The 22,383-nt window shown below is 36.7% G+C and overlaps 1 protein-coding gene across 2 annotated transcripts in view; it reads right to left on the bottom strand.

Moving 5' to 3' along the window:
• PHTF1 (putative homeodomain transcription factor 1) overlaps positions 1-22,383 on the bottom strand; it is a 66,642-nt gene that overhangs the window by 22,691 nt on the left and 21,568 nt on the right. The window contains exons 4-15 of one of the 2 annotated variants that reach the window (XM_082659664.1): positions 21,677-21,746; positions 21,044-21,202; positions 15,236-15,392; positions 13,898-14,032; positions 12,545-12,704; positions 11,490-11,663; positions 11,313-11,402; positions 8,898-9,119; positions 5,912-6,040; positions 5,253-5,525; positions 4,358-4,489; positions 3,756-3,842 (exon numbers count right to left, since the gene is read on the bottom strand). In XM_082659664.1, the coding sequence (XP_082515790.1) occupies positions 3,756-3,842; positions 4,358-4,489; positions 5,253-5,525; positions 5,912-6,040; positions 8,898-9,119; positions 11,313-11,402; positions 11,490-11,663; positions 12,545-12,704; positions 13,898-14,032; positions 15,236-15,392; positions 21,044-21,202; positions 21,677-21,746 (1,788 nt within the window). Of the gene's footprint in view, positions 1-3,755; positions 3,843-4,357; positions 4,490-5,252; positions 5,526-5,911; positions 6,041-8,897; positions 9,120-11,312; positions 11,403-11,489; positions 11,664-12,544; positions 12,705-13,897; positions 14,033-15,235; positions 15,393-21,043; positions 21,203-21,676; positions 21,747-22,383 lie in introns of those variants that run through there. The other variant, XR_014297070.1, reaches the window with a different exon arrangement.

Here is a 22,383-nt window from a genome sequence, read left to right as displayed (position 1 = left end):
TCTAAATTGGACAGGAAGAAGTAAAAGTGTCACTGTTTGCAGATGACATGATACTATACATAGAAAATCCTGAAGACACTACCAGAAAACTACTAGAGCTCATCAATGAATTCGGTAAAGTTGCAGAATACAAAATTAATACACAGAAATCTGTTGCATTTCTACACACTAACAACAAAAGATCAGAAAGAGAAATTAAGTAAACAATCCCATTTACCACTGCATCAAAAAGAATAAAATACCTAGGAATAAACCTACCTAAGGGGGCTAAATACATGTACTCCAAAAACTATAAGACACTGATGAAAGAAACTGAAGAAGACACAAACAGATGGAAAGATATATATATATATATATATATATATATATATATATATATATATACTGGTTTCTTAGGCTAGAAAAATTAATATTGTTAATATAATCATACTACTCAAGGCAATCTACAGAATCAGTACAATCCCCATCAGATTACCAATGGCATTTTTCACAGAACTAGAACAAAAAAATTTTTAATTTGTATGGAAACACAAAAGACCCCGAATAGCCAAAGCAATTTTGAGAAAGAAAAGCGAAGCTGGAGGAATCAGGCTCCCTGACTTCAGATTATACTACAAAGCTACATTCATCAAAACAGTACGGTACTGGCACAGAAACAGAAATATAGATCAGTGGAACAGGATAGAAAGCCGAGAGATAAACCCATGCACCTATGGTCACCTAATCTATGACAAAGGAGGCAAGAATATACAATGGAGAAGAGACAGCCTCTTCAATAAGTGGTGCTGGGAAAACTGGACAGCTACATGTAAAAGAATGAAATTAGAACACTTCTCTAACATCATATACAAAAATAAATTCAAAATGGATTAAAGACCTAAACATAAGACTGGATACTATAAAACTTCTACAGGAAAACATGGGCAGAACACTCTTTGACATAAATCACAGCAAGATCTTTTTTGACCCACCTCCTAGAGAAATGGAAATAAAAACAAAAATAAACAAATGGGACCTAATTAAAGTTAAAAGCTTTTGCACAGCAAAGGAAACCTTAAACAAAACAAAAGACAACCTACATAATGGGAGAAAATATTTGTAAATGATGAGACTGACAAGGGATTAATTTCCAAAATATACAAACAACTGAATAACAATAAACCAAACAGCCCAATAAAAAAGTGGGCAGAAGATCTAAGTAGACATTTCTCCAAAAAAGACATACAGATGGCCAAAAGGCCCATGAAAAGATGGTCAACATCACTAATTATTAGAGAAATGTAAATTAAATCTACAATGAGGTATCACCTCACTCCAGTCAGAATGACCATGATGAAGAAGTCTACAAATAATAAATGCTGGAGAGGGTGTGGAGAAAAGGGAACCCTCTTGCACTGTTGGTGGGAATGTAAATTGATACAGCCACTATGGAGAACAGTATGGAGGTTCTTTAAAAAACTAAAAATAGTTACCATATGATCCTGCAATCCCACTCCTGGGCATATATCCAGACAAAACTATAATTCAAAAAGATACATGCACCCCAATGTTCATTGCAGCACTATTTACAACAGTCAAGACATGGAAGCAACCTAAATGTCCATCGACAGATGAATGGATAAAGAAGATACGGTATATATATCACAGGGAGCTATACTCAATATTTTATAGTAACCTATAAGGGAAAAGAATCTGAAAATAATATATATTCATATATGTGTATAACTCAATCACTTTGCTGTATACCTGAAACTAACACAACATTGTTAATCAACTATACTTCAATAAAAAAGAGAGAGAGAGAAAGGGGAAAAACTCAAAAAGAAAATATATTTTGTAATAAATACAGACCTGTTACCAAAATAAATTAATAAAATAACCTTTCAGCATTGAAAAAAATATATCACTAAAGATATTAAAGCACTTTGATAGTTTAACAGCAAAAAAAAAAAAAGAAAAAGAAACAAGCAACCAAAAAAGGATATGCTGATTGTAAGAGATAGAACTATACAAAGACAAAATAAATGAAAAAGGGTAGACAAAGATATTGCATACAAAAACTAATCAAAACACAGATGGTGTAGTTAAATTAATATCAAATAGAGCAGACTTTAAGTTAAGAAACATTAGAAATAGAGACATTTTATAAGGTCATAAAAGGTAAAGAAAGCCTGACACTGTTTAGGATTAAAGAAGATTAAAGAGACATAACAGCTAAATGTAATAACTGATCCTGGATTGAGAAAAAAAATAACTATAAAGGACATAAAAGTCTATCCACCAAGGAGACGGATAACAATTCTAAACCTGTATGCATCCAGTTACACTGCTTAAAAACATATAAAGCAAAAATTGACAGAAATAAAAGGAGAAAAAGATAAATCCACCATCGGAGCAGGCTTGACCACACCTCTCTCAGTGGCTGACAGAATAAGCAAACCAAAAAGATGAATAGGGACACAGGAAGTTTCAGCAATACAACTAATAAACTTGGGCTAATTTATATAGAGAGAACGCTGCTCTCCAAAACAGTGGGATACAAATTCTTTCAAAGTGCTGATGGAAGATTTAATAAAACTGAGCATATACTGGATAATAAAGCAATTCTACATATTTCAAAGGACTGAAAACATTCAGAGCGTGTTTTCTGACCATAGCAGAATTAAGTTAAAATTCAATCAATGGAAAAGTACAGGATAAGGCTGTAACTTCTTGTAATAAAGGAAACACAGAAGTACCAAAATAAATAAATAAATAAAGATACAGGGACCTGTCAAAAGAACACAGGAAGGGGCTTTAAGGGTCTCCCACTGGCCAAATCTGGGACAATTTAGGAATCAAAACATAGTAATAGTTTATAATCCACTGGATAAAAATAAGAACACAGGAGTCCATAGCGTAGTAAATGAATGAATGAATAAATGGGAAAGAAGAAAAAGTCTACTTTAGAGTGACAACTAATAAAATTAGAAGAAACGATGGAGTTGGAAAATCACCATTTTGTATCCATAGTAGTATATAGCTTTATTAACAATCAAAAATTGCCAATTAAAATTAAATTACCATGATCTTAGAGTCTTAAAGGACTAAAAATTATCTTTATTCTCACTTCAAAAGTTAGAAGAGGACTTCCCTGGTGGTGCATCGGTTAAGAATCCACCTGCCGATGCAGGGGACATGGGTCTGATCCTTGGTCCAGGAAGATTCCACATGCCACAGAGCAACTAAGCCTGTGTGCCACAACTACTGAGCCTGCGCTCTAGAGCCTGCAAGCCACAACTACTGAGCCCACGTGCTGCAACTACTGAAGCCCGCACTCCTAGAGCCCATGCTCTGCAACAAGAGAAGCCACTGCAATAAGAAGCCCACGCACCACAACCAAGAGTAGCTCTCACTTGCCACAAATAGAGAAAGCCCGCACGCAGCAACAAAGACCCAACACAGCCAAAAATAAATAAATAAAATAAAATAAACTTTTTTAAAAATTAAAAAAAAAGTTAGAAAAATTAACAAGTATTCAAACTAGCAAAAGAAATGCAGACACATTAAAAATATATATACTTCAACATAACCATGCTGGCACCTCGACCTTGGACTCCCCAGTTCCCAGAGCTGTGAGATACAAATGTCCGTTGTCTATACATACACACACACACACACACACACACACACACACTTAAACACGGTGAACTGATTTAAAACAGAAAGTGAGCTCTATTTTCCATTTTCCACTGAAATAGATCTGAAACTCTTACCTGGGCACAACAAATGAAAGCAATGGAAAGTGTCAGTAGGAAGACAGAAGACACAACCACATCCACTGATCGCTGCGGGCCCCGTCTCTGTGGAGTGAGATGTGTAGGTTAGTGTTTTAGGTCACCGCCGGAGATGGCAACAGTCCTCACGTCATTCACACTCCCAATCTTACTATATTGGCGTGAAAATGAACATTTATAAGACGTTTCTGACACAGGATTTTAATATATTTTGGACATATTTGACTTTAATTAAGCTCTGAGATCCATGTCATTCAAATTAAGGGTGTGATTGATTCATGAACATATTTTCAGCTGGAATATTCCCCCCGGAAGTCAGAAAAAGATGAGACATTCAATTTATCACTCTGCCCTAGGAATTTAAATTTTCTTTTCCCTTTCTAAGGTCTTATTTACTTAGCTCTACCAGCTCTGCAGATAGATCACTCCCAACCTGGTGTCCAGCAAGTCTGTCAGCCACTGATTATCTGTCCAGTACATAGAACTACCCTGCCTACTGAGTATCTGCCGCCAGAAATTTCAGTGAGCATGTTTTCTGCGTATCATTGCAGATATTCCATGGTTAGTCAGCTAAAACTCACCTTTAGAAAGGAACGCAGTGATAACCATATCTTAATGTTCTCCACCTTTTTAAGTCTGAAATGAGGTATTTCATATTTCCTAGCTTTCCTGGCAGAAGTAATATGGCTGAAGAGTTTTGCAAATAAAAATCTCTAGAGGAGGTTAAAAAAAAACAAACCACAAAGTGAAACGTACACATGTGTCACTGTGTGTATATTTACATAATTGTAAACAATATTCCCAGCATATAAAAAATATTAAAAGGATCAAGTTCTAATCAGTGGTCACTAAGACAGGCAGTGAAAAAACATTGTTAATAGCTCATTAACCTGTCGCTTGCAAAGCACATTATGTAGTAATATACTTCTTCACAACATGCTACACTCTTGGCATTTTCAAGGAATATACCTTGGAGACCTTTGTGAATCCCCACCTTCACAAACTCAAATGTTTACACAAAATTCTAGCTTACTCCCAAATTACATTTCCATTCAAAACCACATTTTTTGCACATATCATCAATACATTAAGCCCTCAATCCCAAACTCTTATCAAATTTCAGTAAGTTTATTTCTCACAGAAACATTTTCACTTTGGTAATTACTACATATGCTACATACACAAAACATCAAGGGCACATTGAGGTGCAGGTGCTAAGCAATCAGCTAGGCTCTCTCACTGGCTCAGCCACTTACTCCTGCAAGTAGGCTCAGCAAAATTTCAGATTACAGCATGTCATTTGTGAATAATCAGTACCACAAGTGTTAAACCCACAAATACCAAAAGTTCACTTATCAAGCCTCCATTGCCCACGTTAACTTCTGGAGAGAGAACAAATCAGGGGAACAAAAGCAACTCAACAGAATACCATATACAAAAGCAGAGGTAAGAAATTTTACTTAATTGTCTACCGACCTGTTTGTATGTTCTCTCCGCCACACACATCATGAAAAAAAACATCCAAGTAAGACACAGTCGTTCAAAAAAATTAATTATAGACAAGAAAATAATAGGTGCAACAGGTGGTGCCCCACAAAAGAGAGTCAAGATCTCCTCAGCTGAGATGGACTTTAGCTGGTCAAGGCTCTTCTCTCGGAACAGTCGATGTAAAAAAGGGAAAAATGCTAATCCGATGGTGACGACATTTCCCAGCATCTGATAACCTACTCCTTGCTGATACGCATTAACCTGGGAATTAATTTAAAATATCCATCATTACTGCACAGCTAAATGGAGTTGTGAAGCAGTATTTATCAAATACTATTTAGATTATTAAAAACTAAATCTGCTTTAAATCTAAAAGAAATACAAATAAAAATGATGTACAGATTTATGACTTTTAGGCTTGAATGAGATAAGGAATATTTGTAGAGTCTACCTGATCATGCTCACAGAGACCTCTGTAACAAATAAAAAAATATACTACCTAGTGAAGACTGACTACAAAATTTAAGATACACATACTGGTGCTTCAAAAGTAGAGCCAACGTTTTGATCATTAAATACATTCTATGAAATAGCTGCTGATCATTAAATAGATTTTTCTAAAAATCCAAAAACGTATTAAACCTTACCCTGCTCATGATGATACCACTTATTTCCAGCACAGACATATCCATCTTTTTGCACTCATTCCCTTCCCAGATTATTGCACTAACTCGGTCAGAGGCAGGACTTGAGTTCTGAAGCCAGAATAAATGGTTCTGAGAAGAAAAAATAAATATTTCCATCCACTCCTTCTTTATTTCCTCCGTTGTATTTTTTTCCCTTTGTCTAGCTCCTGGGCCACATTTGCCAGGGTTCAGCCTTGTCATCCTATTCTCCCCCTCACAAAGCTCATCACTCCAATTACCACCTCCATGATGCTGGTTTCTGGTTTTTGTTTTTGTTTTTTTTCACAAAAACAATTTCTTACCTGGAGAGAGGCTAAGTGTCTCCTATAATGATGGGAGGTAGGATTACATGATCTCCAAGGCTGCTTCCCTACTAAATGTATGGAAGTGAGGATAAGCTTGGTGTATTAATGGGATATCAAGAAGGAAAGCATTTCTACAGCATCATGACTAGACCAGGGACAGTAGGAAGTTACACGGGAGAGGTACTAACAGGCCTTAACAACACAGGAATGACTGAGAAGGTAAACCTTTCTCTGGTCTAATCAGGACACAGAAAAGCATAGTAAGCTCAGGAGGAAAAGGTCGAGATAGAAACAGTCCTGTATTTTCCTCTGTCGTATCATGTCTTATTCTTCGAGTACCAACTCAAGTCCCATTTCACCAACATGTCCTCTCTGATGGCCACAAGCCTCACTCACGTTACCTTTCTCTGAAATTAAAAACCCTTACAGTCTATATCAGATAAATTTGCATCTAATTATATGCTGCTTTTATTGTGTCCTCTATTTCCCTTAAAATCATCTTGTTCCCAAACAAATATATAAGTTACTAAAAAACAACCATCTGGTGTATTTCTTCTCCTTCTACAATAATGCTTAGCATAATGCTGATGCACATTTATGGATTTATTAATTGATTTAGCCAAAAAAATATTAAGCAGCTACTATGTAACATGTACTATGGATATAATAAAGAACAAGACAGATGTAGTCCTTGACATCACAGAGCATACAGACTTATGGAGACTATAAATAAAGTTACTGTGCAGCATGATAAGGGAAAGAATGCTTTAGGAGCATACAGAAAAGGCTTCCTAAGGGAGTATCACTCAAGCCAAGACCCAAAAAGTAAAAAAGAGTGAGACGAAGGAATAGGTATTAGAGAAAAGTGTGTTCCAGGCAAATAAACCAGTTTGTGTAAAGATCCAGAAGTACATGAGGAAACTGAAAGAAGTTTAGTTGAGTTAAACTATACCATGCAAGACTGTTATCAGAGCAAATAAAGGAACACAAAGAAATAATCCAGAATGGAAAAAAAAAAAAGCTATTAAAGGACTGTAAGGGGAATGGCAACAGATTTGTATTTTAGAAGGATCATTCTGGCTGCAGTGTGGAAAATGAAATGAAGCAGAGCAAGCCTAGAGAAGCTGTTGTAAGGATCCAGACGAGGGCTGATGGTGGTCTGCACCAAGCAGTGTGGACACAGGTGGGCAGATGTATGTATTATACAGCAGGATCAAGACAGTGTGATGACTGATTGGAAACATGGGGGGCGGGGTCAAGAATGGCACCAAGGTTTCTAACTTGGGTGGTTAGTGGTGACATTTAGAAATATGGGGAATAAAAGAATAGGTTAGGTGGGAGAATTGGGAAATGATGAATTCCGTTTAACATAGTGAGTTTCATCTTACCTAGTTATTCTTACATATGCCTTAAAATTATCCTATAAATCCCAAAAGTGCAAAGGAGGTGAAAATCATCATGATGCTATTCATAATTACCAAGGGCTAAGGTAATTTAGATGAGTCTTCAGACTGAATGCAAAGAATATTTAGATACAAACTTTGATAGCAAAATTGGAGGAAAAAGCTTAAAACTTTACTAATAAAATGTATGTTGTTTCTAGTTAGTTTTTGAAAACCGTATACATTTAATGAAGCAGAATTTTTTTCATTAAAATGTGTAACCTAAATCAATGGTATCTTAGAATCAAGAAAATTATATAATTAAACAAATGAATATCCATCACCCACTATTTATTAAGTCATTGTGGAAATATTTAGCCTAAAAAAAATAAAACTAAGAAGAATCATGATCGTTGGCATTAAACATATGAAAGGCTGATATGAGAACCGTTTCTTAATCATTTAATCTATCCAGCAGTGGAAAAAGCTCATGAAATAACAATCACTCCAGCTCCACAAGTATTTAAGCAGAGACTAACTGATTGTCTCATGTGGATAGTAATAACCATGCTAACATGTATTGGGTGCCTACACTTTGCCAAGCATCGTGCTAAGCACTTCGTGTTATCTCATTAGGTATATCACAATATTTCTAAGAAGTAGGAACTATTGTTACTACATAAAAGAATTATTAGTAAAAAATTTCTAAAGCAGAGTCAAAAAAATTTCTAGTAAAAAAATTTCTGCAGATGTAGAATGAATTCCTATATTGATTGTAAGGTTGAAATAACCTTCTAAAGAATCCCCATTTCCAGGCTATCTGATTTTATGATATTAACAGAAAAACTAAAATTAAAAGCATCACTTGCTTTATACGTTATTAGAGAAGCAAGCAATGCCATCTCCTAGTAATTCATATATGATACTGTTATGTCTATGAAAATATAATATCAGGTTACTGCGCCAAACAATGTACCCTGCTCATATAAAATGAACATTCAGGATCATTCTAAGGAAAATAATGAGAAAAAGTCCTAGGAAGAAACATTTAGGTTAGGGGAATTCAAGAGTGCTTCCCCCTTAGTTCTAATTCCAATATCTTCACTTACAAACTATGCTCAATTTCCTCATCTCTAAATCAGGGATAATAATAGTGTCCACCTTACAGGGTTATTGTAGAGTTAAAGGAGATAATACAGTGCCTGGCACATGGTAAGTACACAGTAAACATCAGCTATTATTATCATCACCTTTACAGACCTGCTGAAAAACATCTTCTTTGGGGTCACGTTTAGTCCCTGAGTGAAGGGAGTTCACGTGGGCCCCCTCACTGTCGCTGGTGACAGACGACCGGCACTCAGGGCCATGCAGCAGGTCATCCCATAACATATCCTCTGTCTCCGAGTCATGACGGGTGCTCTCCGAGTCTCTTCTCAACATGTTGAGGCTTCGAGAGCCACCACTCATGCCAGATCTACAGCCCTTTAAGGGAAAACAAAAACAAATTTTTTTTATATTCCTTTTTAAAAACAACTATATAAAATTTCTGTTGTTTAAGCTACCCAGCCTGTGGTATTCTGTTATGGCAACCTGAGTGGATAAACCCATCTATCTACAAGGATTTTTCTGAATTGCTTTTAATAATGAAAAACTGGAAACAAATTAAGTAGTCATAATTTTACACATTTTAATAAATTCCTTCATAAACTGGAATATTCTGCAGATGTTCAACAGAATGAAGTATTGTCTTATGTACTGATAAGGCAAGCCCTACAAGATTAAAAAAAAAAAAACTCAGAACAAATTTTCCTATTTATGTTTCTTAAATGATACGTTATATGTTTAAATATATAGTATGCTCTCTTACGCAAAGGAAAATAAATATGTGGAACTATAACCACCCTCTGGACAGCATGGATTCAATCTGGGGATGTAGGGAACAGTGAGGGATTCATTATACTGGGAAGGGAGGCAGGAAGTGGAAATGGTTGCTTTTTACTAAATATACTTCTTCATTTGAATTTTTATAACATCCTTACATTAATTTTATAACTACAAAATCTGTAAAGCCTTAAAATCTTTTAAAAAATGAAGTGACAGTTTTTGGGTCATGAAATTAATTTTTTTTTTTTTTAGTTTTTTTCATTGTGATTTCTGTGTTTTAGATGAATATGTTTTTATTTTAACAGTTTTTGAAATACAGCGTTCTTAAATATGTGTGCGTAAGTTTATAGGTTGATAAATTTTTCACAACTGAAACATGTCTGTGTAATCAGCACCAAAACCAACGAGCAAAGCATTACTAGCTCTCCTGCCCCTGTTTCTGTGCTATTCTCTTTCAAGGAAAACAACCATTATGACTACTAAGAGCATAGATTAACTTCAATTTTGTACTTTGTTAGAGGTGAAATCTGAAAATAGCTATTTTTTATGTTTGACTACTTTTACAACATTATATTTCTGAAATTCATCCATATTGTTGCAGTAAAAGTTTTTTTTTTTTTTTTTTTGCGGTACGCAGGCCTCTCACTGTTGTGGCCTCTCCCATTGCAGAGCACAGGCTCCGGACGCGCAGGCTCAGCGGCCATGGCTCATGGGCCCAGCCGCTCCGCGGCATGTGGGATCTTCCCGGACCGGGGCACGAACCCATGTCCCCTGCATCGGCAGGCGGACTCTCAACCACTGCGCCACCAGGGAAGCCCTAAAAGGTATTTTATAATAAAATATTTACCTGTATTTCAAAAAAAAACAACTATATATTTGAAATAAAATGAAAACAAGTTACCTATGGTGATGGCTGGCAAGCTTTCACACACTGATCACTATGTTGACAAGGCTTCACATAACAATAATACATTTTCATGGTTAAATGTGAAACTCTGATGACTCTCTAACAGACTATCAAAGAGGACTCCCTCTGAGAATTTATTGCCAAGTCATGGGGTTGTTCAAGTGAGGTGCCCTGGGATGGGGTGACTCTGCAAGCACATCCAAGGGCCCACGCTGGGTGCACGTGTGGCTGGGCCTACTGACACACTCAAGTGTCCTCTACTCTAAATGTTGTGAGCTTGACTGTAGACCTAGTCACGTCCAGGGCCCAGCCAAACAGGGAAAAGGGTAATCAGGCTGAGAAAAGGATGGACATTGCAGCTCTCCTGCGGTACAAACATAGATGTGAAAGTTTTTCCACAACCCCAGCTGCCTTGTCAATCAAAACAAAAGTCACCACCATCTACTCTCCTCACCTCTGAATTATAATGTCCCAAATGTACAATATTCCCATTAGCTTTCATGATGAGATTTACTGCTCCCATCTCTCAGGGGTCCTTTCTCAAACATCTGTCCCCATCAGCATCGATGCCACTTACAAAGGAACAATGCTTAATAATAAACTGCATATTCCAAGTGAATATTAAGTAGCCTTCTCATCATCTAGGGATTGAGGAGTCTCTCTCTGGGCATCATCTATGATACTTTTAAGATTAGATCAAAGACAAAGAGCTCGTTCTCTTTCTGGGGGTGAGCAGTCATGTAAAAGCTTCTAGATAGGTAGACACATAGTTGGGGGCAGGGGAGGGGCAGGCAAATATACACACAACTTTAGGACAACCAATAAACAAAGGAATGGATACAGTTATTACACTCAAGAATACGCCTTGAAAAGGGATAGGTTACCTGACTGAAGGCTGCCGATTCAAACTCTGATTCAGCCAGACTATCTGAATCCCGCACAACGGGACACCACTTGGAAGTGGTCTTCTTTACCTGCCAACACACGACAGGAAAACGTGTTAAATACCTTGTGACTTGGGAGTTAATGCCTATACTTTTATAAGCTAAAATAAAAATTACCTGAGTGTTTAGGTGCCTTGAAAGTACTGATTTCCTATTCTTAACTTCACAGCCGTTGTCACTTGAGGCCCCTTCCACGCTCCTCCGCAGTGTCATCATCTGTGTCCGGGCTTCACCATCATCCTCACTTGACAGATCATCTGAAATCCCATTGCCCAAACGCCCAAACGGCTCCTACAAAGAGAAGAGCAGTTTCCTCACAGGGGACAGCCCAAAAACTCCAGTTAGCCTATGTATAAAAACTAAGAAGCAGTAAAAGTAAACTAAACCAAAACTGAACAAACCTACCTATTAGTTGGTCTCAATAAAGAAAAATATTAAACTTTCTTGAAACTAAACAGCTTAAATGATGAGGCAGTCTTATGTAGAGGTTAGAAGCACAGGCTTGAGTCAAACTCAAGTCTGAATCACAGCTCTTCTACTTATTAGCTATGTAACTGTAGGTAGGTAATTAAATCTCTCTGGGCCTCAATTTCCTCATCTGAAAAGCGATGATAATAAAAGCACCTATCTCACAGAGTTGTTGAAACAATTAAGTGAGTTACTACTTGTAAAGCACTTAGAATAGGGCTTGGTTGCAGTAATGGCTCAAAAATATTAGCTTTTTGTAATTCGTAAATGCCAGTCTAACAAGTAAGAAAATATTTCAAGACTATAAAGTAAGAGTGTTGTTAGTTTTAGACGTAAAGCAGACGTAAACATCTATACCTAAACCTGGAAAATAGTTTCCCAAACCTTAACACACTATCACCGCCTCTCTGGAAGACGACACAGCAGCGTCTACACTAATCTGTTTATTGAATCTACCAGTCTCCTACTAAGGCTGGACCAGGGGCAGAGGCGATAACAGGTTCTGGTCCTAGAAATTAGAAGAATAAGGTACAGTCTTCATGTTATTCTTCATGATGTTCTCCTTTTCACATCCTGTAGTTTTACATTTCAAATGACACAAATCTATTAGTACCTATTTTGTGTTTCTAGCAGAGTCTAAGAATAGAAAAATTTTACACAGGAAAGAAAAGACCTTGTAATACTTACTCTCATCTAAATCTTACCCTGCATCCCTTTTCTCCGTCTGAAAATTTTGCTTTCTCTCTTGTTTGCCACATTCTAATCTCTGGTCGACACTGTCTCTTCTTGATGATAGGATGCAGACAACCTGAGTCATTGTCAGTCTCTGTCCCTTTGCTACATATTAATTTTACTCTTTTCATCCTATTTTTAAAAAAGGAAAAAAAGATTACTAGTTAGTTTTTTGAAAGTAATATCTTTCATGAAGTCACTTTCTTCTGAGGAGTACAATATATTATTCTGGAAATCAAGAAGATTCAGAAATTGTACGTTTCAGGCTTCTAGCTTGCCTAAGGGCGTAGGAAGCCAGTTCTCTCTCTAGTCTCCAAAGACTTGGGTCAGTTAGTTGAGAGGAAGCCTGTTCTTTTCGATTTTGCAAGGAAGTGGGTCCACAGTCTTCCCTCTCAAACGCAATGCCAACCCCGCCCTCACATTGCCTGTTTGTGCCACTTCATAGAATGTCTTCCCCTCTCCTGTGCTTCAAAGCCCAGCAACTCTCAGCTCCTCCCTGACTCCTGCTGACTACTTCACCCCAGAATACGCACTCCTTCTGCTGAACTGCATGGCCTTTAGTCAGCATGATATCATTTATGGTATTTTTACATTTTTGTGACTGTATCATACCTGCTACTCTTACCTTCCTAATTAGACGGTAAAATCACTAAGAGGAATGCCCAGTGCCCAGCACAATGTTCAGCACAAAGAACTCAAACACTTCAACTAAAGAGTGTCAACTTATCTTTAGAAAAATTTGTGAACATACTTCGTCTTCAAAAACAAAGCTGCAAAAGCACTTTACTTTTGAGTCACAAACATTAACATATGATAAAATAAGGATTTCTTCAAGTCATACTAGCGCTGCTACAACCGACAAAATCATGAAGGAGGTTGAATGTGTCTTGGACTCACTTCCCTTTCTGTCCTACAGCCCATCGACACCAGCCTCCTGTCCTGCACCCCACATCTAAAGAGGAATCAGCTCTCATACTGAAAAATACCTCATCTTTTAGAAATTCTTCATTCTCTCAAGATGTTGGCCAATATGACTTAAAATATTTACCCTTCAAGAGTATTTATATTTCCATAATCTTGTGGTCTAAAAAACCATTAAAGATCAAGCAGAATGACACTTTTATGGTAGTTTACTGGACTAATGGGTAACATGACAGACAGTGGCGCCATTGCAAATAAGCAAATCATTCCAGAACCTTTAAAAATCTCACCACAATGATAATATGCTTACAGTGTGTATTCCTAAAACCTAATCAGATTATATACTATGTAAACACTAATGTGAACACAAAATCAAGTAAAAATTCCAATGTAAGACTTCCCACCTGCTGCCAAAGAGAGTCCCCCAAAAACCACCATTAAAGGGTGCAGATTCCAAAGTTTCTGTTCCTCTGGCTTTATCAGAGGAGTTATTTCCATTTTCTCGGCTCCCATCACCATTTACAGTTTTTCGTAATTTTCTAAAAAAAAAATATTTCAACAACTTTAGATTATTCAGGACCTTTTTCCGTCTCTACTCAGAATATCCCTACTGACTACTACCTGAAATTAAGTATAATGAACTTCATATAATGAGGATAAATTATACAGGAACATTTCTGACTTAAGGGCAAAAACAGGTTCCAGAACAAAGTGCTAAGTTACCATTTTGTTCATTCATTAAATAAATAGAAATGCCATTCAAAAACATAACTAGAAGGAAAATTTTCATATGTATGACCAATAGTCTTTTCAGGAACCACAGAAAGAATGAACAATTTCTTTAAATATGGATGCCAGAAATCTACCCATTTGGCACATTTAATCATGGGAACACAAAATAATAGCAAGTGATCAATTTTTTGATATTCTATGCAGTGAAAAGATATATCCTGTAAATACCAATGAGACACAGCACAATATTTGATTTCCTTAGAAAACATTAAATCAATTAAACTGAATTTTCAAGGAATATTCTTTCCTGGAAAAAAAAAGTTTTGAAAATAACATTCAAAAATAAGTATAAATATATTGAAATTCTTTGCACCAAATGAAAAAACCTTATATAGTAACTCCTTGGGGGAACAAAAATCTACAGATACTCTGAGAAAGATGACTTTTGTAAGATAATACCATGTACATCTAAGAAACCTTTTACAGTTCTAAACCCCACAAACGGCACATGATCAATAAAGCCTAGACATGAATTCAATGTGTAGAAAAGTTAAATCTTTATTAAAAGTTTAGAACACTTAGAAATCCATTCTTTTTACATATTATTGAAAAAAGGTAAAAATTTTAGTAGCACTAACCTAATGTACTAAGATCCTTGTTTATAGTGAATTTTCACCAAATTTTGAGACAATTATGAAGCAGAATGTTTTTCATTAAAATCATTATTTAAGGTAAATTTTGATAAGGAATAATACAGTATAGGAATTTTCCTTTTAAACAACGGTACTGAATGACAAACCCCCATCCCCCTTGGATTAAAAGTTCATGACAAGGTTTCTAAGCATCAGGGAGAAAAGTAAAAGTAAAGCATTTGGGGTTTTTTTTAAGCCAAAAAAATAATGAAAAATATATGCAAAAGAGGAAGATTTTGTATTAATTCACTCAAAGATTTTGTTCTTCAATGCCTCTCCCAGAACATACACAACCAAAAGTGTAATTTCTCATCTCACCTTCTTCTCCGATTTCCATTGTTTCCCGATGGCCTTGTTATCTGAGTAGACACAATTTGACAGTGGACAGTTCCCATGAGTAACATAAGGCACAAGGGTCCAAGTACTTCACTTACATTCACAATAGGCATCATAAAATAGAACACGAGTGCTATAACTGAAAAGAAGAGATTTCAAAGTGGAAAGCATTAGGGCTTATCTTTAAAAACAATTCTAATAACTCTACAGATTATTTCTCTAAAAATCTATCATTTAAAGAAGTATACAGATGAAAGCACATAATTTTCTACAATACAATCCACCTGCACATTAGCTGAGTGAAAACCTGAAGCCCTAGATCACAGAGCAAGTGAAGAATGATGTGTCCAAAGGATCTGCCTTTCTGGAAATATGACAATCTAGATATTCTGAAAGACTTTCCAGCACAAAACAACTAGATACTGTATAACCCTCTGCAGTACTGCTCTGCTCAGAGACCCAGTATTCTCCAGGGTCCAGAGTTATATGTAGCAATTAACACAGCTGCGATTTGAACCAAGGCAGCCAGGTTCCAGAATCCTTATTCTTTTTTTTTTTTTTTTTGGCCGAGGTGTGGCATGCAGGATCTTAGTTCCCCGACCAGGGATGGAACCCATGCCCCTTGCAGTGGAAGCATGGAGTCCTAACCACTGGACTGCCAGGAGTCCTTACTCTTAACTGTCATGCTACGTTGCCTCTTTGTATGTGAGGATGAAATGTCCAAAGAAAAAAGTAATGAAAGAAACAGAAAGATATCACAAATTATCTCCCAAAACTTCCAGATACAATTTTACAGATTCGTTCTTTCAGACTTTGACATAAAGATAATTCTTGTGCTATACAAACTTTTCTATGTGGAGAAAAATTAATTCCATTCCCTAATACCCTGATACCCAAACATAACAACAATAGCACCAAAACAATAAACTATAGACCTTGCTGACTTGTGAACATGGATATAAATTTACCTCTAAAAAGTAACACCATGAAAGCAGGGATTTCTGTCTATTTTGTTCACTGCTGTACCTAGATCAGTACCTGGCACATAGTAAGCACTCAATATTTGTTGAATGAATGACTGAAATACTATTAAAGTAAATTTGACAATACAGCAAAAGAATAATTCACCAAGATCATATAGGGTTTATGCTAGTAGGATAGTAGGAAATCTTTCTCAGAGCCTAGAAGAGTACCTGGCACAGACATGTTAGGCACTAAAGGAATCATTGACTGAGACTTAACTGATGTAATTTAATAACTTAATACGATGTAGTTTTGATCGCATGCATATTTATCATCTCAATTGCCAATTGTGTAAAAGGTCTGTGTTCCTGATTCCTGGGAGGTAACCCTAAACCCTTGGAATTTTCCAAATGATGAAGTATCTTTGTTATTCATGGTGGGTCCCTTGGACCACAGAGGATAGTTTATGCCAATAAAATGACTAAGGATAGGAGTAGCCACACCAGAAAGACCAACTATGGAATTAGAGGGCTGGGGCTTTGAGCCACACTGTATCAGCCTGACCTTTGGGGAGGGAATGGGAGCTAAAGACTGAGTTTAACTCCTTGGCCAGTGACTCAATCAAACATACCTACATAATAAACCCTCAATAAAAACTCTGGATACCAAAGCTTGGGTGAACTTCTCTGGTTGGCAATACCTTGTGCATACTGCTATCCCTCATGGATGGAAGGGTAACACATCCTTGAGGACGACAAAAACTTCCTGATTGAAGACCTCCCAGACTTTGCCCTATGCACCCCTTCTAATTTGTATCCTTCTGCTACAATAAAACTATAACGACAGCATTTTCCTGAGTGCTTTGAGTCATTCTAGTGAATTATTAAGTCTGAGGGAATGAGTGGGGGACTCTCAAAACTGTAGCCAGCTGGTCAGAGTAAGGGTAGCCCTAGGGACTCCCAAAGTAAGGCTGGTGTCTTGGGAAGGGATGTGCCTTTAACCTGTGAAGTCTGGTCCAACTCTAGTAGTGAAAAAGCATTCTATAAAAATAGACATTTGTTCCTGATTTGTAATTAATCTTAAATGCCCATCTTTTCTAAAATACTAGGAATATAAAAATATGTCCTTAAAATGCTAAAGAATATAAATAAGTAGTGCTCGCTTTGGCAGCACATATACTAAAGAATATATAAGTAAAATCAACATGCATCATATTAATGAAAACATTCTGAATAGGAACAAAACATTATGATCACTCTTACTGTTATCACTTAACACTGCTCTGAAAATGCTGACTAATGCAATACAAGTAAATGAAATGTATGAAAAAAGAGGAGACCAACTTTTCATTATGCCAACAATATGGTTGTATAATTAGAAAATCTGAGACAAGCACCGAAAAACTATTAGAAATAATAAGAGTTTAAAAAGTGGCTGGTTATATAACAATCTTAAGTATAAACTAAAGGCTTTCAAATGTAACAGCAATCACCAGTTAAAACACATAAAACAAACAAAAAAAGCCTCATACCTACAGCAGCAGCAACAAAAATAAAAACATAAAATATTTTTCTTTAATGTGGAAGCCCCCAAGCATCCTCTGATGGATGATACATTTAAACAAAATATGGTATATACATACAGTTGATTATTATTCATCCTCAAACAGGAAGGAAGTTCTGACACATGCTACAAATGGATGAAGCTTGAAGACATTATGCTAAGTGAAATAAGGACAAATACTGTATGATTCCACTTATGTGAGGTACTCAGAGTGGTCAAATTCATAGAGACAGAGAGTAGAAGAGTGGTTGGCTGGGGGTAGGAGTAATTGGAGAGTTATTGATTTATGGGTACAGAGTTTCAGTTTGGAAAAATGAAAAAAGTTCTGGAGATAGATGGTGGTGATGGCTACCTAACAATGTGAATGTACTTAATGTCATTGAACTGTACACTTAAAAATAGTTAAGATGGTAAATTTCATGTATATTTTACCACAATGAAAAAAATATTGAGTTTAACAAGATCTATGCAGGCCTTATAAGAAAAAAAAATTCCTACAAAGCTTTACAGAAAGATATAACAGAAGACTTGATTAAAAGGAGAGATATATCAGGCTTCCCTGGTGGTGCAGTCGTTAAGAATCCTCCTGCCAATGCAGAGGACACAGGTTCGAGCCCTGGTCCAGGAAGATCCCACATGCCGCAGAGCAACTAAGCCCGTGCACCATAACTACTGAGTCTGCGCTCTAGAGCCCGCAAGCCACAACTACTGAGCCCGCATGCTACAACTACTGCAGCCCGTGCGCCTAGAGCCCCTGCTCCACAACAAGAGAAGCCACCGCAATGAGAAGCCCGCACACCACAACAAAGGGTAGCTCCCGCTCACCGCAACTAGAGAAAGCCCGTGCGCAGCAAAGACCCAGTGCAGCCAAAAATAAATAAATAAAATAAATTAATTAATTAAAAAGGAAAGATATATCAATTTTCTCCCCATTCCCTCCAAATATATCTATATCTATATTTTGTAGTGGGGAGTGGTGAGAACGGAGTTCCAATCCAAATTCCAATTTTTTTTTTTTTGGTCTTTGATCATGATAAAATAATTCTAAATTATTTTGCAAAGAATAAGCAAGTAAGAACACCTAAGAGAAAATGTTGAAAAACACAGAATAATAGAGGAATACTTGTCCTGCTCAACATTACTACTCATTAAATAGCTACAGTAATTAAAGAAATGTGACACAGATATGAGAATAACCAGACAAACTGATGGTGCAGAATATATAGTCCGGAAATAGACCATGGTGTATACGAAAATTTAATATATATAATTTATCTCAGTAAGAAATTCTTTAATAACAAACATGTGGAAAAATATTTAACTTCACCCTTACAAGTGACCAAAGAAATGCACATTAAACAAGTAAAATACTAATTTTCGTATATCAAATTAGGTAACAATTTTTAAAATTATGATAATGCTAAGATTGTGGTAAAACAGAATCCACTACTTTCCAAAAGAATTATGTCACCAGCAATTTCACTATATGCACTAAAAGCCTTAAAACGTTTACATTCTTTGATCTGTTAATTCTATTCCAGAGAATAAATTCCAAAGAAATAATACAAAATTTGAAAAATTTTGTTCATGATGGTATTATTAAGAAAGAACTAGAAACAACTTAATGCTCATTACATGGGAAGAGTTATGTAAATTATGGTACTTTTATATAATGGACTATAAAGCAGTTATAAAAAGTGTTTACGTTAAATCCTTATGATAGACTCATACAGACATTAAAATGATAGTTTGAAATGATGGTGTGTCCACATGATGTAATATTATGCAGCAACTAAATGACAGTTATGAAAACAATTCAAAAAAACTGACACAGATAAAAGAAAACAAAAATCACCCCAAATCCTTTCACCCTAACCCAACCTTCACCTTTCACCTACTCTTTGTTCTAAGTCATGTCTGTTTGCTCAGGTATAACCATATCTACGCTGCCCTCTTTCAGAAAGTGTTCCTGGTAGGCAATGGAGTATATTAAAGAGCATACACTGGGCCCCTGCACATAGTGAAAAGAGAAAAAACATCAGGTAGTGACGTGTAACACAGAAATTAACACAGACTTCTGTGACAGTGACTGAGGGGTGGTTCAACTACTTAGAAAGTTATAGACAGGGATGGCCTTTCTGTGAAAGTTACATCTGAGCACAGATCCTAAAGATGACAGAAAAGATAGCCACATGAAAAGCCTTACGATTGTTTCAAACGGAAAGAAAAGCCCTGGGTGAGGAATAGAAAAAGGCCTTATGCCTAGAGTAAGCAAGGAGGAGAGTGGTAAGACATGGCATCTGACAGGTTAGCAGGGGACAGATAATGTAGGGCACTGGAGGCCCCGGTGAGGAGTTTGGGTTTCTATTCCAAGGGCAATGAGAAGTCACTAAAGCGACTTAAAAAAGCAGGAAAATGACATGATAGGGTTTCCATTTCAAAAGATTTCTCTAATTGCTGTGAAAAGAGTGATGGGCAGAAAGAAAGCTCTGAGTAGATGCTATTCCAGTGATCTAGGTGAAGGGATGGTGGTGCTGTGGACTATGATGGTGGCAGCAGAGACTGGGATAAGTAGCCAGGACATATTCTGGAGGTCAAACTTACAGACTTGGTGACAGATGGAATATGAGGGTTGATGGTAGAGTAGAACAGGAAGACAATTTTTCGCTTGAAAACTGGGTAGCTGATGGCATCATTTAATGAAATGGGATAAAATCTAAAGGGGAATAAGACCGTATAAAAGAAAAGATTGTAAAAAAAAAAATCAGGAGTTCCATTTTGGATATGATTAAGTTCAAGATACCTATGAAATCTCCATATGGAAATGTCCAACAGGCAGTTGTATTTACAAGCCTGAAGCTCAGCAGAGAGATCTGGCCTGAAAATATAAATTTGAGAATCACCAGTATACCAATTATATTTAAAGGTACAAGGCTTGATGAGAGTACCTAGGGAAGAGAAGAGAATCCCGATCCAACCTAGAGATAATCCAATATTCAAAGGTCAGACACAGGAAAAGTTTGAAAAGGCCTGGCCAGTGAGACAGGCAGAAAGAAATTCAAGAGAGAAGAGTTAGACAATCATGTTTGCTCTCTCTGAGCAAATAAATTTGAGATGATCTCCAAATGGTGTATGTCCCTTCGTTTCTTTGTACGTGAAACCATCAAATGAAAGGGTAAATGTAAGAACAGTAAGGTCTGCATGATCTGATAGCAACAGCGGCAAAAAGAAACTGTCATAGTTTATCCCAACTCCTCCAATTACCTTGCATGAGGTAAAGCAGTAGCAGCCAAACAAAGATTCTTAAAGAGGTAACCTGAATCCACCAATTGCTGAAAAAGGGAAAAAATACAACTCGAACAAGCCCCTTCCGAGTCAGAGATGTCCACGGAATTTCAGGTTTGGCTTTGGCAAATGTTGAGCCTTTAAATACACAATAAAACAAAACATCAAACATTTATGTACACTAGACTAATGCCCACTTGTAACACTATATTAAAAACAGGTGAGAGCAAAAATCAGCACATAACCTGTTCAGTGAAAAAGAATCCTCTTCGATGTTCATTATATATACTAACTTCTTGTCTCAATCACTAGGACAGGAGCTCAAAATAAGTCAGGCTTGTTTGAACGGTATACAATATATTTTTCTTCATTACACAGCAGCAAGTCTCCAAGTTCATCTCTTTCACCCTCATGGAAACCACGTAATTTACATAGCCACACAGTATAAAGCAAAGGGGAAAAAATGCTAAAGCCTGAATGATGCAGGAAGAACACTACTTTGGGAAATTAAAGTATACCATCATATAGGGAAGATATCCAAAAAGAATCTTTAGTACCACTATGAAATAATATAATGATATACCTAAGAAACAAGCCAACTTTAGAACTCACCTCTGATTAAGTCAACATCAATCAAGTCTGCCTTTATGTGACCCATCTTTTTTGGTTTGTTTTTGAAGCCCTAGGATAAAACAAAACAAAAACCAGAAATAAACAGCATTTTAAAAGCCCTTTTAAAACAAAAGCTAAATTTACGTTTCTTTTTCTCTACACCTGACTCCCTTTTACTGAGTACACTTTAATCCTAATGCTCCTTAAAGGAACCTGTCATTAATATTTGTTTTAGTTTTTAGTTTTATCAAGTAATGCATGCACACACTTTTATCACCTTTAAAAATAATCAAACAGTACCAAAAGGTCAGTAAGTGAAAAACAGGTAGTCCCCTGAGCCACCTTACCTCTCCTCCCAATTTCATTCATTAAAAACAAATGCTTTCATCTTTTTTTAGCTGTTTCTCTTGATATTTACTTACATAGGTCTAAATAATATGTTTATTCTGCTATTTTTCAATTTATTGATTTTAAAAATCACCTATGGGGCTTCCCTGGTGGCACAGTGTTTGAGAATCTGCCTGCTAATGCAGGGGACACGGGTTCGAGCCCTAGTCTGGGAGGATCCCACATGCCGCGAGCAACTAGGCCCGTGAGCCACAGCTACTGAGCCTGCGCGTCTGGAGCCTGTGCTCCGCAACAAGAGAGGCCGCGACAGTGAGAGGACCGCGCACCACAATGAAGAGGGGCCCCCGCTCGCCGCAACT

The sequence above is a fragment of the Grampus griseus genome (genome assembly GCF_964374135.1).
Source record: "Grampus griseus genome assembly, chromosome: 1".
Classification (NCBI taxonomy): domain Eukaryota; kingdom Metazoa; phylum Chordata; class Mammalia; order Artiodactyla; family Delphinidae; genus Grampus; species Grampus griseus.
The sequence above is the reverse complement of the archived record's forward strand: the minus strand, read 5'-3'. Positions and strand labels throughout refer to the sequence as shown.